The sequence below is a fragment of the Balaenoptera acutorostrata genome, chromosome 16 (genome assembly GCF_949987535.1).
Source record: "Balaenoptera acutorostrata chromosome 16, mBalAcu1.1, whole genome shotgun sequence".
Taxonomy (NCBI): domain Eukaryota; kingdom Metazoa; phylum Chordata; class Mammalia; order Artiodactyla; family Balaenopteridae; genus Balaenoptera; species Balaenoptera acutorostrata.
Window position 1 is genome coordinate 37,716,117 of NC_080079.1, and position 17,256 is coordinate 37,733,372.

Below are 17,256 nucleotides of genomic sequence, written 5' to 3' on the forward strand. Positions count from 1 at the left end.
TTTCAAAACAAACTTTGGAACAGTGACCCTAGATCAACAGTTAATCAGCACCATGAGGTTAAGTTCTCTTAACCCTAGGCAAGTTATTTGACACCTCCATAAAAATAAAAAATAACAGTATCTACATCATAAGATTGTTCTGAGATTTAAACAAGTAAATATATGTAAAGAACTTAAAAGAGTTCATAGTAAATGTTCTGTTAAAATGGATATATATAAAAGTCTCAAAGAGCTACCAGCCAAGTTGGTTTTGTTTTGTTTTTGACGTAGGAGAGACATTATGGGGTACTATTGTACTTTCTACTTTACATAGTTTAATATAGCTGAATTTTTACAACTAGCAGCTATTTTTGTAACTAGAAAAAATAAAGGAAAAGGAAAAGATCATGAATTGTCTAAACAATAGCTGTAATATCTTGTACTAAGTACATTATTTTGGTTACCTTTTTAAGTACTGGGTATTAGATAACAAGATCTTGAATTATTTATATCTGAACATATCTTTTATATTCAGCTCTTTAGAAGGACAAATGTAAGTTAAGAGAAGGTCAGGAAAAATATTAAGTTTAGAATTTTAAATTCACTTCACCTCTATGTATACCTGCACTTTCATATTTAGAACTATCAATGTCAAATTCATTTACAACCATTTAGAGTAATTATCTGATCTGAAGGTACAAAGTGCTAGAGATTTTCAGGATTCCAATGCTGCACACTGCTCAGGCCATATCCTAAATTTTAAAACACTCAGTAACTTCAGACAAAATAAACACCATTTAAATATATCTAATCAACACAATGCACCTAGTAAAAGAATGACATAGATCTGTACGTGCTGCCATAGAATTATCTCTAAGACGTCTTCTAAGGGAAGAAAGCAAGACACAGAACTACAATCCCATTTGTACAAATCTTTTTAAAAGTGTGTTTGTTCCATATACACACACACACACACACACACACACACACACAAATCTTTTCTGGAAAGACTAAAGAAACTTTCCAGAGGCCATCTTTGGAAAGAGGTATGAGGGTGAAGGCATTTATGCTCATCAATTTTTTTACCATATTCTTTAAAAAAATTCTTTAAAAAAATTATTTTTAAAATAGATGTACCCAGTCATAATTCATGCTGCTTATTTTACTTAATGATTAATTTCCTTATCAAGACAAAATAAAGCTTAAAAGTATTACCTTAATAGATTTCTCAAGCTCTTGAACCAATGAATTTAAATTAATTTCTGATTCTGAAAAAATAAGAATATTAAAAATAAATATCTAAGCACCTAAAAAAATATATCACTGAATAATCATGAAACATAAGCTGCTATAGTAGACGCTTTATTGTTACACTCAGGAAAAAGAATTTTCACAGCACTAGAAGCACACAAGCACTTAGCTACAAATTCTACCACCAGAGAGTAATGTTTCTGAAAAAGGCACTTTCAAAACTCAGGATAAAAATGAATGATGTATGCTCAACAGTAAAAAAATTTCTGGTATAATGTCAGAAAAGAACTAGTTGGTACCTTTCTGATACACTTCAGAATGAGACATCACTTACCTGTTATTTTCTACCCATCTTGTTTCGCACAGAAAAAGGCAGATTATTTCATCTAACACTTGAAACCCAGATGTGACAAACAATCCATATATATATATATAAATATATATATAATATATATATTTATATATAAGTAAATATATAATATATATATAAACAAAATTTACAGCTTTACAATTTCCTATGAGATTTCTTAATTTGCTGATAAAGCTATACTTAGTTTTTGTTTTTTTTGAGATGTCCGTTTTCTAGTAATATTGGTCTAAAAGTAAAGAAAAGCAAAAAAATATTTTTACTAGTAAGTTACTATAAACTCATACAAATCGTAAAATATTAAATACATTACCGCCATCATTTTCTGGCCACTTGGTAAATCAGCTGCATAAATTTCATACTTACCAACTGTCTTTTTATGAATTTATAACATCTACATAGGGGTAAAATACATCCACTTACCATTTTCTCTCTTTTTTAACTCTTCCTGGGTTTTGATTAATTCTTCTTTGGTTTTAGCTAATTCAGCTTTAACTTGATTAAACTTTAATTCTAAACAAGCAATAGCTTCCTGGGGGTCAGCAAGAGATGCAATACATAAGTGAGCAATTTCAGCCTGTTTCTTAATATCAGTGACATCATCTTGAAGAGAACCAATAATATCTTCAATTCCTACATAATTCTGTCCTTCCTAAAAATAGCAAAAACCACATACCTAATGTTAACAGTGGCTTTCACTATTTCAGTGTGGTATCATCTGATTGAGATAGTTTTTAAAATAAATAGCAAAAAAATTCACAACTTAAAAATTTTTAAATAGATTATACAGAACTACCTCCAATTATGAAAAAGTTGTGCTCCATTACTCATTTTCTGTTCTATGGAACATGAAACATTATGTGTCCCTGACATAGTTTGGGATTTGGTCTGAATTATGAAAATGGAAATTTGTTTCCTCAGCTAGCCGAACAAAGCCTTTGAAGGCTCATTATATAACTGAAAGTATACCTGAACTAGGTAATCGTAATTGTTCTGTAATGACTTATCATAGTTTATGACATTGTTTTTATGGAGAAATAATGTTTCAGATATACTTTGTTCGGCTAGCTGAGGAAACAAATTTCCATTTTCATAATTCAGACCAAATCCCAAACTATGTCAGGGACACATAATGATGGTTTGAAAGCAAGAGCCTGGACATCACCATCCCAGACCCCCTGAACTGAGTAATTAAAAAACAAAGGAAAACAAAAACAAACAAACTTTCCAAAAAGATGAGATTAATTTCAGCTTCAGTAGGAGCAGCAGGAAAGAATAATGTTTCCTCAACAGTAGGGAATGGTCAATCAGCCAAGCAAGAGTGATCTTTCTATATATAAATGTTTTTGTTTTAATCAGAACAAAACTAAATGACCCTTTAGGTCTCTCAGCCATTTAAAATTCTTTAAGTTTAAGACAAATCTGAGAGGGGTATCCCATAGTCAGACAAAAAGGAATCTACCTACAATCAACACAATGACTCAATCAACACCAAACTGAGATATAAATGGAACAGGTATATATTTTTCTAAGTTCAATAGCTATATTTAAACTATTTGTGCTTACATTCTTAACAAAGCATGCTTAATTATAATAAAGCTACATATTAAGTTTTTTGTTTTAATTCTACAGTATATTAATGTTTCTCATCATTGATGTGGTGTACTAAATCCTGGTACCTAAACCTCATGGATTTGATATTTCAGTTAACATACTTCAGTTTCAGCTTTCATGGCACGATCTTCATTGCTTGGTTCTTCCTGAGTGTCACATTTACCAACCAAATCCTTGAAGATAGCCAAACGACATTCAGCATCTTCTTCTAATATCTCTCGTTCCTGAAGGAGAGTTTCCCTTCATAACAGAAATTAATCCCATTAAGAAACAGAAAAAGCACGACTTTGTGCTTTTATTTTAAATTTCTAAGATTAAGTACATTATAAATTAAAAGTGAGTTTAAATAATCATTCATGTATAATTCACAATCACCGTGGGGATTAGTAACAGCTATTTTCAAGCTTGCATGAAGGTCAGAATTCAGAAGTCACCTAATATAAAATAAAAAGCCAAAAAAAAAAAAAAATTTAAACAATAAAATCTCAATTTTTACCAGGACATGAACGAAAAAACTTACTTAAAGTCAGCTTCCCGTTGAGCCAAATACTGAGTAAACTCCTGTGTAACTTCTTCACGGATTTTAAATTCCAATGTTAACTTTTCTTTTCTTTCATCTATTAGTTTTTTTTTCAAGTCTTCTATTAAATCCAAAAGTTTCTAAAATATAAATAATAAAATTCTAATTAAAAAAATATATTCCAAGAGAAAGACTGTCCAAGTATTCAAAAATAAAACTTTTTTCATTTAGATTGTAATTATGCACCCTTTTATTAAAGATGATATTTTCACTGAAAATTATGTATTTGCAGAGATTCACTAATCTGAAAAATCAAGTACACCTCTCCACATTTTAGAAATAAACATACAGTAATTCAAATGTCTCACTGTCTAGCTACACAAAGAAGAGAAAATAAAATTTGAGCATCTATTATCTACCAGAAACTACTTTGGGGAGTTCATATTTTATTTCATTTAATCCACACAACCCTCTGTAAGCTTGGTAGCAGCATCCACATTTCTTAGGTGGAGAAAGTAAAGACCAGGTCTGTGGTACATACTTAAGTTTGAGTTTAAAATTAGTCTGTCAAAATATAAAGTTGAAGTATTACATGGAGTAGTTACTAAGAACCCCCAAACACGTTCCAAGATGACAAAGAGAATGTTACATAAACTTAACCTATTGGGGACTTCCCTGGTGGTGCAGTGGTTAAGAATTTGCCTTCCAATGCGGGGGACACGGGTTCGAGCCCTGGTCCAGGAAGATCCCACATGGCGCAGAGCAACTAAGCCCGAGTGCCACAACTTCTGAGCCTGCACTCTAGAGCCCACGAGCCACAACTACTGAGCCTGCGCTCTAGAGCCCACGAGCCACAACTTCTGAGGCCGTGCGCCTAGAGCCCGTGCTCCGCAACAAGTGAAGCCACCGCAATGAGAAGCCCGAGCACCGCAACGAAGAGCAGCCCCCGCTCGCCGCAACTAGATAAAGCCCGCGCACAGCAACAAAGACCCAACACAGCCAAAAATAAATAAATAAATAAAATAAATTTTAAAACTTATCCTATTGGGCTTTTATAACTATTCAAATGAGAGCAACAACTGTCTTTGAAAGCACATACATAATTAATCACGTAATACAGACAATGAATAAGGCAATTACAACTTGACATCATAGCCAGTATAGATATGTAATAAATCATAGCATTCAAGAAAAAAGCCTAATATTCTTTTTTAAGGTTTTTGATTAAAGTTTCTCAATAATAAATTAATTAATAAACTCTCTCAAAGTTACAGATCTTTCAGTTTTTCGATTTTGTATTTGAAAATATTTCTATAGATATCCTGACTTTGAAATTCTGCTTCTAAGAACTTATACTGAGGAATTAATTATATAATAGGACCCAGCGTTTTGGCTGTAAGAATGGTCATTGTGTTTTTTGCAACAGTGAGTGGTTGTACGTAAGTAAAGAAAAAGTGAAACCCAGTTCAACAGTCAAAGAGATGGGTTCAACTATGGTACCATCATACAGTAAACTACTGTAATCAATTATGATGACATATTTATAATTCATACTTTTCACAATTTATTTTTAAGTGAAGAAAATTAGGTTACAATATTATAATGTATAGTAAAAACCTACTAACGTGAGCAGTAGATTAGAGAGAGATTTATATTTAATTATTTTCCTCTTTTTCTTTTTCTAGATTCCACCATGATTATATAATATCTTTATAATTTTAAATAACCACAGACTTTCCCACTGTTTAAAATAATAAATAATAACTATCGAAGAAGAACTGTGGGAGACTTAGAGAAATCTGCATGAATGTGAGAATACCTTGGAAAATTGGTTTCTTTCAATAATTCTCAACAACAATTAGTTTTCTATCATTGTTAGCATCTGATAAAGTTTTTGGTGAAAAAAATTCTGGTTGGTTAGCCTAGTAAAATGAATTGTAAGTGTAAATATGCTAATATCAATATATTTCATAATGATCTTTAATACAATCCTCTAATTAAAATGCTAATAATATAAAGCATGCAAAGCCTATAATCATTTTCATTTTTAAAAATATTAGAAAAAAACTTCGATAAAATGTTAATTTTAAAGTACCTAGTCATAAAATAAATAAATAAAAATAAAGTACCTAGTCAACATTATAAGATATGCATTTACACTATATAATCCTTTATAAACTACAGCATTATTTTTCCCTAATAAATTCTGAAATTCTACTAACATTTTAAGTTTAATGGACATTCTATATAAACTTCAGTTTTGAGAAGATCAATAAAAACTAAAATAGGACTATTAACGGCTCATTTTGTCACTGAGGGAAGTACTACATTACCTTGGAAGAGATCCAAGGTAAACAAGATCCAATCACATAGTAACCAGATAAACTGAGACTAGTGGCATCTGAAGCTTTCATTTTCATTTCCAAACAACACAGGCACAACTATAGCTTTCAGGGACACTGAATAAACTATTAAAATGAGAGTATTTAACTCAATACATCATCCATCTACTTAGACTTCTACAGTCCAAAAGAGTACTATGATGTCAGATGTGGCAATACCACTGAAGCACATCCATGAGCACAGGGTTACCAGTGTTCCTGTGACGCTGGTAAGAAGACTCCATGTATACATATGTAATAGTTATGACCAGTTAATGAGGGGAACTGGTACTGTGGACATGATCTACATTTCAGGATTAATACAACTTAAATGTATGTGTGAACTGTATTTGGACAGAGGATAAAAGAACCGCCACTGGGCTTCCCTGGTGGCGCAGTGGTTAAGAATCCACCTGCCAAGGCAGGGGACACGGGTTCAAGCCCAGGTCCGGGAAGATCCCACATGCCACGGAGCAACTAAGCCCGTGCGCCACAACTACTGAGCCTGCGCTCTAGAGCCCGTGAGCCATAACTACTGAGCCTGCGCATCTAGAGTCCATGCTCCGCGACAAGAGAAGCTACTGCAATAAGCCTGCACACCACAACTAAGAGTAGCCCCCGCTCGCCACAACTAAAGAAAGCCCGCGTGCAGCAACCAAGACAAAACACAGCCAAAAATAAATAAATAAATTTTAAAAAAAAGAACCGCCGTTAAATCTTATTTGTTTACCATAAATATAAGACAACCAAACAATTTTTGTTTTTGAATAAATAGGATAATCGGTACTGGGCAGACATTTTACACAATTGTACTTAAGACTGCAAAGTAAAAGTTTGGTGGAGTATGCTAAAATCACTGGGTGAAAGGATACTGGGGAACAAGATATTAACATGGCATCAAAGCATCTTCACAGATGATATGCTTTTACAATGAAGAGAGATCTAAACACAAAACCTTAACCAAATGAGCAAAATTTAGCATCACCAAAAATGGGGAAATCAGACATCAGCTGCCTCCTGATGTGATGTAATGGGAAATTCACAACTTCACCTATATAACAGGCTTACCTAAAGTGTTAAACCTGAATCAGGAAATAATAAGACAAATCCAGACTGGAGATATTCTACAAGACAACTAACCACAATTTTTCAAAAACATCTACACTAGATTAGAGATTAACTAAAGAAACATGATAATCAAAAGCAATGTATTAACTTTGGTTATAGATCAAAAACAAAGTGGCTATAAAGGAAATACTGACCACTGGATAAATCTCAATATGGACAATATAACATTACGTTATTATATCAATGTGAAATTGCTTAGGTATGAAAATGGTCTTTTGATCATGAGGAAAATGTCCATGTTCTTGGGAAACATGCTGAAGTAGTTTATTTGTAATGTGTCATTATGTCTGCATCTTGTTTTCAAATGATACACCAAAAAGATGTGTATTCACACACTCACAGAAAGAGAATTAAAGTAAATACGGTAAAATGTTAACAACTGGCAAATCCAGGTGAAGTGCAAATGTGTATTCATTGTATTATTCTTTCTGTGGATGTGAAAATTTTCAAAACATGAAGATGAAAGACAAAATTAGCGTACTGTTAAAAAAATGAGAGAAACAGCCTTAAGAATTATTAACCCTAACTTCAGAATAATAAATAAGCCAACTTTAGAAGTATGAGTTCTTAATACATACTCTCTTCTCCTCATGGCTACTGAAAGCCTTATCATCCTCTAATGTTTTATCTAGATCTTCATCAGTAAATTCACTTTCCACATTTTGCTTTTCTTCAGCTTTTTCTAGATCCTCAACCAAATCTTCATCTTCCACCACATCTTCTAGACTACTTTCCCATGAAATTGTGGATCTTTTTTCATTTAGTATTTTATTATCTGAACTATTAATATCTAGTGATACATCTTGAGAAGATTTGACAGGTCCAAATGATTTCTCTTGAGAGGAATTTAAAGTGTCTGGAACACAAACCTGTTAAAATATTCAATGTAACTTTTAAAACAGAAAAGGCAAGAACTGTCCACACAAAACAAAAATTTTATAAATTTAAGTCAAATGACAACTTGAGAATTAAAAAACAAAAACAATGCAAACAAACATGCAAGAAGGAATCAGCATCCTTAAATAAATATTTGATAAGAAAAAAGCTAATTACACATGTATACTACGGATAAATTTACTTTCCTGGGTTAAGTTCTTAGTATCAATACTATTCCTAGCAGGGGGTTTCCTGATTAGCCACTAAATGAACCAGATGGACAGCAGAGCAGACAATTTGCTGCAAGAATTACTCGAAATTTGTAATGGGTAAGTTTATTTATTACTGAGGTCATTTTACTCTTAAGCAGGGGTAACTTTCAATATTTTTCCTATGTCCTACTACTTTATCAAATATTACATTTTAAATTTTCAATTATTTTCTAGGTTTAGAGCTAGTGCAAAATGTATTACCTACTCCAAGAAAAAAATCATTAATACTCTAATGATAAGAGGCTTAATAAATTGTGCAGAAATTTAATTATATTTACTTTTTGTGCAATGGCTGAGAACTTCAACACATTGAGTGTCTCATCATAGGCAAGAAAACATTGGCTGATGTTGACAATCATACATATTTTCCCTTTACCATTGAAAAAACTTTGAAAATAGTGGGTCAGTTTACTTTCCCGGAAAGGCACATGCTGTTGAAACCTATGGAAAAATTTTTTCAAAAAATTGTAAGTTAAAACAAATCTCATGAAGTCAGTATGCTGATAAATTTTACAAAGAAATAATATAGCTATCATGGACTTAAATTCTAGGTTAATAATTAGTCCCACCTATAATAATCATTTTCTGTTTATTCATGTTGTTTTCTTTAAATACTACTACTAGTTTTAATAGTAATTCTAATACTAGGCAAAATGTAAAGAAAGTCACATTGAATTGGGTTGTGTTTTCTAGTGTAGGCCAATTACGCAATATATACACCTTAACTAGAAATGGTATAGGCTGATTCATAATTAATGCAGAAATCTATGACATCTAGAAACACAGAATGCATTAATAAGAATAACATGGTTTTAGATGCTAAACCAGCATCATCAGAAGCTTACTATCCAAGATGTCTGTTGATATATATTTGTTATGGAAAATATTGTGTTTACTTGATGAGCCACTGGCATTGACTGACATTTTTTTTATTTCTATCATTTTTTTTAATCCAAGATCTCTAAGTAATTTTAATTACAATCCATATATAGTCATAAGAAGCAAGTTAAAAACAAGAGAACTTTCTAAAACTAGCAAAGCTGAAGGTCTAAATATTGTAATACTTAATATGCTAATAACATGTTCAGCAACTCTTACTTTGACTTTTCACTGTTCTTCAAAACACTGATACACTTTCCCAGAGTCAATAAAGAAGTGTTGATGTTCCCAGTCTCTCTTAACCTTTCACCTTCATTCTGTGTCTTCATGCTTCGTTCTGAACCAGCAAGATCACATAAAGACAATCTAAAAAAAAAAAAACTTTAAAAAATTCTTCAAAACAAAACAATTCAGAATAATTACAATTTAAAGAATGCTCAACTTACTCACTGACTCGCATTACACGAGGCATTTCCGATTCTTCAATCTGTAATATTCTAATAGTGAATACGCTGTGACTAAAAGATGTAAACAAAGATGAAATATTATCATTCACTTTTAATTTCTGCATTCTAAATAGGAGAGACAAGCATCTAAATCAACATCTATTTATATCCTAGTACTAGCCATAGCTCCAGAGCTGCATTCTCCAACTAGCTGTCAGATATTTCAATTCAGTGCTCCACTATCACCTACATACCACCCAACTACCTAAAACCAAATATCTTATCTTTCTTGCACTTAGCCCCAAATCCTTCAAACCTACTCTTCTTATTTCCATTAACGAAATCATTTATAATAAAGTCTCAATTTGCTTGCAAAGATATTACTAGTTAAAATGGTATTATTTACAGCTAATCTACTTTGAATGTATACCTAAAGCAAAGTATACATCTGGCCTAAATACAGGCTTATCTGGATTATATATTACCTTCACTCCACACATGGGGGACATGGCTCTTTCCCCCTTAAGAGAAAACCTGTTTTAAGTATAAACTTAAACTTATTTTCTTTTGTCTCTCATTCACCAATCCCTTCCATCAAAAACATCCTTCTTTTTTTTTAGCTATACATAAACATATATCATACATATATGATATATGATATGTATATCACATATGATATATGATACATGATATGGATATCATATCATATATCAAAAACATTAAAAAAAAAATCCTTCCTTAGCCCTTTGAGATTTTGCCCCAACTCAGTATGCATACAGTGTCTATGTTCATGGGGTAAGTAGGAAAAACACAGAGAAAAGTCCACCGTTACAGGCAACTAAAATACTGAGCTTAGATATTCACATACAGAAAGAGTAAAAATACCTCAGACTTAGTGTAAATTAGTAAATCTTACGTTAGAACAAGAAACAGTCCTGACAATCTTATGTGTTTAGTGCTCTTCAGTTTACAGAATGTTTTTATGCTTATGAATTCATTTAACATATCAGAGAACCTACTGTCCACTTTAATCTTAAATTAGTTGTGTTTAAATTAGCACACCTCAGGCTTACACCACAGGGTTTACTCCTTACCTTCTACTGGAAGCATTGTTCAGTTTTGTGAAAGCAACACTCTGGTGCTTTATTCCTAGTTTTAAAAGTCTATATGCTTCTTTGGAATCAGATACTTGAACCCATTGTAGATCTTTAAAAAATAAAGAGGACACATATCAATTTATAAAAACACAGCATTTGCAGTACAATGTAATCTCTTTGAAGATATGTAATCTCTTTCCTAAAGACATATAATAAAATCTTTCTTTTAATAACATGCCCTAGGTATAGTCAACTCAGCTATTCCATACTCCATTAGAAAAGAAGTACACAAGGGACTTCCCTGGTGGTGTAGTGGTTAAGAATCCGCCTTCCAATGCAGCGGACGCAGTTTCGATCCCTGGTCGGGGGACTCAAATCCCACATGCCATGGGGCAACTAAGCCCGCACGCTCTAGAGCCCACGCGCCACAACCAGAGAGAAGCCCACGCGCTGCAACGAAGATCCCGCATGCCGCAACTAAGACCCAATGCAGCCAAATAAATAAATAAATATTTAAAAAAAGTACACAAGAAGAGGATATTATAATGATTTTCCAGTATTTAAGTAGTACAAACACAGAAAGTAAATGTTCTTCAACAGAATCTGCCAAAGGGAAAATTAAAAATAGGTAAGATTCCTTAGAACTAGACATCCAGAAAAAAAAAAAAAAAGACAGAATACATTACAGATTAAACCTAGAAAATTACCTAGCTATGAGACATTATAGACTGCAATTCATTTGTGAGTCATGAAGTCAAATTTACTGAGTCACAACTAGCATTTTGTAAAAATGAAGTACAATATAGGAAACAACAAAGTGCATTCCTTGTAGTAAGGGTAAGTATAATTAATGAAATTTTTCAATTGTATATATGCATATATATACATATGCAGGTACAGGATCATGATGTTATTAATATGTATTTCCTACTGTGGGGTAGTGATTTTTAAAAGGTTGGAAAAACAGCACTATGGAACAGAAACATTTATTGATACATGGCTCCGAAGTTTGAATACTGTTACAAAGCAGCAGAATAATGTGAATACCCACACACACAGCTTTTCCCATCCACTAAAATCCAATCAATAATACTCTAGCAAATACAACATTAAACTAGACCCCTTTACCTTCAAGTTTAATTAACATACCAAAACATACTTTCAAAGCACAAACTATTATCTTGATGTTAATAATCAGTATACAGGACTTCCCTGGTGGTGCAGTGGTTAAGAATCCGCCTGCCAATGCGGGGGATATGGGTTCGAGCCCTGGTCCGGGAAGATCCTACATGCCACAGAGCAACTAAGCCTGTGCACCACAACTACTGAGCCTGCGCTCTACAGCCCACAAGCCACGACTACTGAGCCCGTGTGCCACAACTACAGAAGCCCATGTGCCTAGAGCCCGTGCTCTGCAACAAGAGAAGCCACCGCAATGAGAAACCCGTGCACTACAACAAAGAGCAGCCCCTGCTCGCCACAACTAGAGAAAGCCCGTGCACAGCAACGAAAACCCAACGCGGCCAAAAATAAATAGATAAAAAATAAAAAAATAAAAAATAATTAGTATAAAAATTTTCAATTTCTAGTCTTCTTTCCTATAACAAAGCCTACAAAGGAATTTCAGAGCAATAAAGTAAAAAATACTCATTAGTATACCTTTTATAAAAGAATAGCCCTTTACATCTTGGGAAAGGCGTAGCATCTTTCTCTTTTGGAATTTAGATGAGACAGGAACAAACAAATCATAAATACATTCATTGTAAATCTCAAAGAAAGAAACCCACACAGAAAATTTTATATTATTATCCATATTCAAGCTTGCGTGTTCACAGTCTCTCATGGACTCTTCAAACTCTGGGATATTCAAAGAGTTTGTTAAACTTCCTACAGAAAATAAAAAAGATAATCACAAAATTAAATGAGACAATAGGATAGATCAAGACTCCTGGACTTGAAAAACTAAGTATATTTAATCTTTTGACCAGCAATGTTAAAAACTTTTTGGACCAAAGCGGATATAAATATTTGTATTCACCAAAATCCTCTTCTTATCTTTCTTTTCTTTTCTGCAAATACGCTAATAAATGTAAAAATAATTTTATGCCAAAATTAAACATAAAGGACAAAGGAAAAATTGTGTCTCTCTCAAAACAACATGAAAGTTAACAACCAGTGAAAGGGACTTATTTATTAAGTCCAAATAAAAGTTTACAATGACTGATATTTCATATAGTTATGTACCATTTTCCAAGTATTACTGTTTATTAAAGAAATTAAATCACCAGAAGTGATTCAAAAATTAAAAGCTTTTCAAATAATCAACATTTTAAAAGTAAATGAGAAAGGAAACCTTACCATAAAGAGTATCAGAACTGTCATTATGCATAACAACCTGAAAAAGATTTTTTTTAAAAAGTTAAAAAACATTGTTAGTTAAGATTAAATAACCAGTTTATTAATTACCTATCCAAGTAAGTCACCTGCCTTTCATCTACTCAATTCAACGACCTCTATTAATTTCCTTCCTAGTGAAATAATACATTCTAATAATAGGAAATTTGGGAAACTACAGAAAATATTAAAAAGGATATCATCATATATAATCACTGCCATTCAGAGGCAATTACTAGTAAAATTTCAATATATTCCCTTCTATATTTTTCCCCACACTTATTGCATTGTAAGCTTTTTCTCTGTATAATTAAAAATTATTTGTAAACATTTGGTGCCTGCCTAACTGAAGAGGTGTGATGTGAAATGACAACTAAATAATACTAAGATAAACATCATAATATATTATTTTTTCCTTCTGTAATTTAATTGTTCCCTTAGGCTGTATACCTAAATCTGAATTGGTGGATGAAAATATGAACTTTTTTTTAAGTTCTCACTCTTAGTATAGTATTGCCAAATTGCTTTGGAGAGACACATTTTACAATCAATATATGAAAATGAAAGTGTGTGTATCTCACATCGTACACCTGAAACTTCTTTAATATTGTACATCAACTATACCTCAATAAAAAGAACTTTTTAAAAAAGTGCATATCTCAAGTTTTTAAAATTTTAATAATTTCATAGGCAAAATAATATTTTGTTTTAACTAGATAACTTGTTAGGGAAATTTTTTTCATTATTAATGACTTTAATTTCCTCTATGAATTATCCATGCAATTATCCACCAATCTCCATAAATTTTGTTAAAATACTCACTATTTTACTTGCAGAGACCATAATCATGGATTCTGAACTTTGCTCTCCACTGAGCAACAATATTTTATTACCTTGAAACACTGATTTCTAAATTACTTTAAGAAGAAAATCCCCATCAGTGTTCTGAATATATTTATAAAGACTGTTAATAGTTTTTAACAAATTTAAATAGATAAAATAAATGTCTGAAAGCATAACACAAAATCCACAAGGCAAAGAAGGAATAAATAGACAAGTATACTTTACAAAAAAAATTTTTTTTAATAAAAAACTATTAAAAAGAAGAAAGAAAAGAGGAAAAAACATAACCTAACAGATAAGACATGTGAATTAAGGTAGTAAGAGATTTATGACATGTTAAATGAAAGAGCAAGTTACAGAATGTCTGTATAATAAAATCTCATTTTTGTTATAAAAAAAAGAAGACCATATCCTACATATAGAGAAAAAGATATGAAGATATATGCAACTATATATGACTATGTTTGTGTGTGTATATATAGACACCTACAGAAAGCTCTGTACATAGATTTTTTTGTGTGTACAGAGAGAAAAAGATCAAAAAGGATATGTTCATATCTGCTAATATTGGTTTTCTCTTCAGGAATGGAATTATAGGAAATTTTCACTTTTATTTTTCACATCCTCTTGTTTAGATTTGTGTATACATACTACTTTTACAATTAAAAAAAGGAATTTTTAAAAATCATTATATAGAAAGTTGCTGTTTCTACAGCAACCAAAAAAGATTTAAGAACCATTTACATTTGTATTGTTTAAACATTTCTGCTGTTTGTACAGTATGAAATAAGAAGAGATGACTTCAAAAAAGCTTTTAATACTCTTCTCAAAAAGAAAAGACAATAGCCACAAGCACCACAAAACAGTCCAATATAGGCTGAAACAAACTAAAGAGCTACTAAAAGGTCAGGATTATGTATATTTTACATACTAAAATACTCCCATACCTCTTTAATTTGCCGAAGCAATGCACTTTTGCTAGCTACTTCTTCTTTCTCTTGGTCTGGTGATAAACGTAAGTATTCTCTGGACCTATGTGGTTTAAGGTTCATCTTTGTACACAGTCTTTCCTGAAGACTATCAAATAATACATTCAAAGTTCGAGGTAGAATGCCAATATTTTCTTCTGTGCCTATGAAAAGAATTTTTGTTTTATACTCTCTTAGAGTATAAGAAAAGAGGAAAAAAACATTCTTGAACTACCAAGGCTCCTTTTATACCACTAACAGGCAAGAGTAAAAAGCTGAGACAAAAGTGAGAGAAGTTGACGGATTACTCGGTTTTCCATCATTTTGGTCTTCACTGTATAATTGACATTTTATCAACTATTATTCTGATGCAAAACCTGAAATTTTACATTCAGATCAGGCTTTAAGACTGGCTATCATTCATTATCACAAAGTATAAAAGTAAAATAAAATATAAAGTGTTTCCCTGGTTATCCATGCTTAATTCCCTATGTCACATCAATCTTTTTTCTAAGGTTTTTTTTTTAATTAATTAATTAATTTATTTTTGGCTGCATCAGGTCTTCGTTGCTGCACACGGGCTTTCTCTAGTTGCAACAAGAGGGGGCTACTCTTCATCGCGGTGCGCGGGCTTCTCATTGCGGTGGCTTCTCTTGTTGCGGAGCACGGGCTCCAGGCACGCAGGCTTCAGTAGTTGTGGCACGTGGGCTCAGTAGTTGTGGCTCGCAGGCTCTAGAGCTCAGCCTCAGTAGTTGTGGCACACAGGCTTAGCTGCTTCGCGGCATGTGGGATCTTCCCGGACCAGGGCTCGAACCCGTGTCCCCTGCATTGGCAGGTGGATTCTTAACCACTGCCCCACCAGGGAAGCCCCCTTCTGAGTTTTTATCATCTTGTAATTCTCTATCATATGGGTAAAGTAGTCAATCTGAATTAAAAGCCATTGGCAATACACATTCAATATGCTATTACTATTAAAAATGAAGCAAATGTGCTAGGCAATGGAAACATAACTATAAGAAGTATTATGAAAATGAGTACATTATTAGTGCCTCTTTTTTCCTTTCTAGCAAAAATAAAACTATTTACCTTGAAATGTATAAGTTTTTCCTGAATTGGTTAGCCCATAAGTAAAAATCAGCCGACTTTGTCCTTTCAAGAGGTCTTTAACTGGCTGTAGAATGCAACCCTGGAAGAATTCCTTCTGTGTAGTTTCTGGGCCAAAAACCTAAATAAGCATTTTTTTTTAAAAAATCTTTTTAGAATATTCAAGTTAATATTCACAATGAGTTCTACCCTTTCATGTTTTTAGTAGTTAAAAGATTTGCCCTACAAGATTCATTCTTAAAATAGTTGCCAGATCCCCAATTCCCACAAATACACCTGCTAGTTTAACTACTTTCAAAAGCTTTTAAGATAGAAATCTGACCCAACCAATAACTTTTCATCTAGATTTTGAAAAGAATACTTCCTTCCACCAAAAAAAGATTGCAAGAACTCTACAAAGATTTTCTCACTTCCAATTATATATTTACACACCTGAAATTGGGAGTCCTACCATTGAGAAAAAAATACCAGTACCTAAGATCTAAGTTTCATAAGTACAAGATGTATATAGTTCATTATATAAAATTAGGTAGCAATTTAGCCTAAGCCAAGTTTCTTTTCCTGAAAAGAAAAATCTTCCGTTTCACATGGGTACCTACCTTGGAAAAACTGAATGTCTGTGCCATCTGCCCAGAGCTTTTCTCACTTAACCGACCAAGGATACTTTGAGGATCCTTCAGCACAACGGTCTGTGAATCCAGAATATACACACAGCCCTAGAACACAAATAAATAAATAAACACTAACAATAAGTAAATTAAAACAGTGGTATTTTGCCCATTTAATGGAAGTAAAACATAATATTAAATTCAACACAAACCTCAGACTCATGTTCTTTTTCTGACTGTGTGAATGGTCTTACTCGAAGACAAACCTGGAGATAATCTTTGGATTCCAAACTGTTTGCCTTAAAAGGAGAAAATATTTTAAAAATAAAAAATATGTCTTTTCAGAGATCATCTTTCTTTAAAGTAGCTGATTGTTATAAAACAATCTGAGATTATACAAAACCTCTAAGCAAACAGTGACTCTTCTGTTTTTAACCATTTTATATGTTTAAAGAAAAACAAATCTGTTTCTAAAAAAACAAAAATACCACAGAAGACTCAATTTCCTCTGCCTTCTATATTTATACTT

The 17,256-nt window shown here is 32.5% G+C and overlaps 1 protein-coding gene across 2 annotated transcripts in view; it reads right to left on the bottom strand.

The window, feature by feature from the left end:
• Window positions 1-17,022, bottom strand: part of KIF20B (kinesin family member 20B) — a 63,490-nt gene extending 46,468 nt beyond the window's left edge. The window contains exons 1-15 of one of the 2 annotated variants that reach the window (XM_057531436.1): window positions 16,940-17,022; window positions 16,719-16,835; window positions 16,102-16,240; window positions 14,995-15,179; window positions 13,169-13,205; window positions 12,470-12,697; window positions 10,808-10,919; window positions 9,714-9,785; window positions 9,487-9,633; window positions 8,667-8,829; window positions 7,819-8,109; window positions 3,732-3,871; window positions 3,313-3,451; window positions 2,021-2,249; window positions 1,195-1,247 (exon numbers count right to left, since the gene is read on the bottom strand). In XM_057531436.1, coding sequence (XP_057387419.1) covers window positions 1,195-1,247; window positions 2,021-2,249; window positions 3,313-3,451; window positions 3,732-3,871; window positions 7,819-8,109; window positions 8,667-8,829; window positions 9,487-9,633; window positions 9,714-9,785; window positions 10,808-10,919; window positions 12,470-12,697; window positions 13,169-13,205; window positions 14,995-15,179; window positions 16,102-16,240; window positions 16,719-16,745 — 1,962 coding nt within the window. In that variant the 5' untranslated portion in view covers window positions 16,746-16,835; window positions 16,940-17,022. The remainder of the gene's footprint in view (window positions 1-1,194; window positions 1,248-2,020; window positions 2,250-3,312; window positions 3,452-3,731; window positions 3,872-7,818; window positions 8,110-8,666; window positions 8,830-9,486; window positions 9,634-9,713; window positions 9,786-10,807; window positions 10,920-12,469; window positions 12,698-13,168; window positions 13,206-14,994; window positions 15,180-16,101; window positions 16,241-16,718; window positions 16,836-16,939) is intronic. The other variant, XM_057531437.1, reaches the window with a different exon arrangement.
• Window positions 17,023-17,256: the final 234 nt, after the last annotated feature.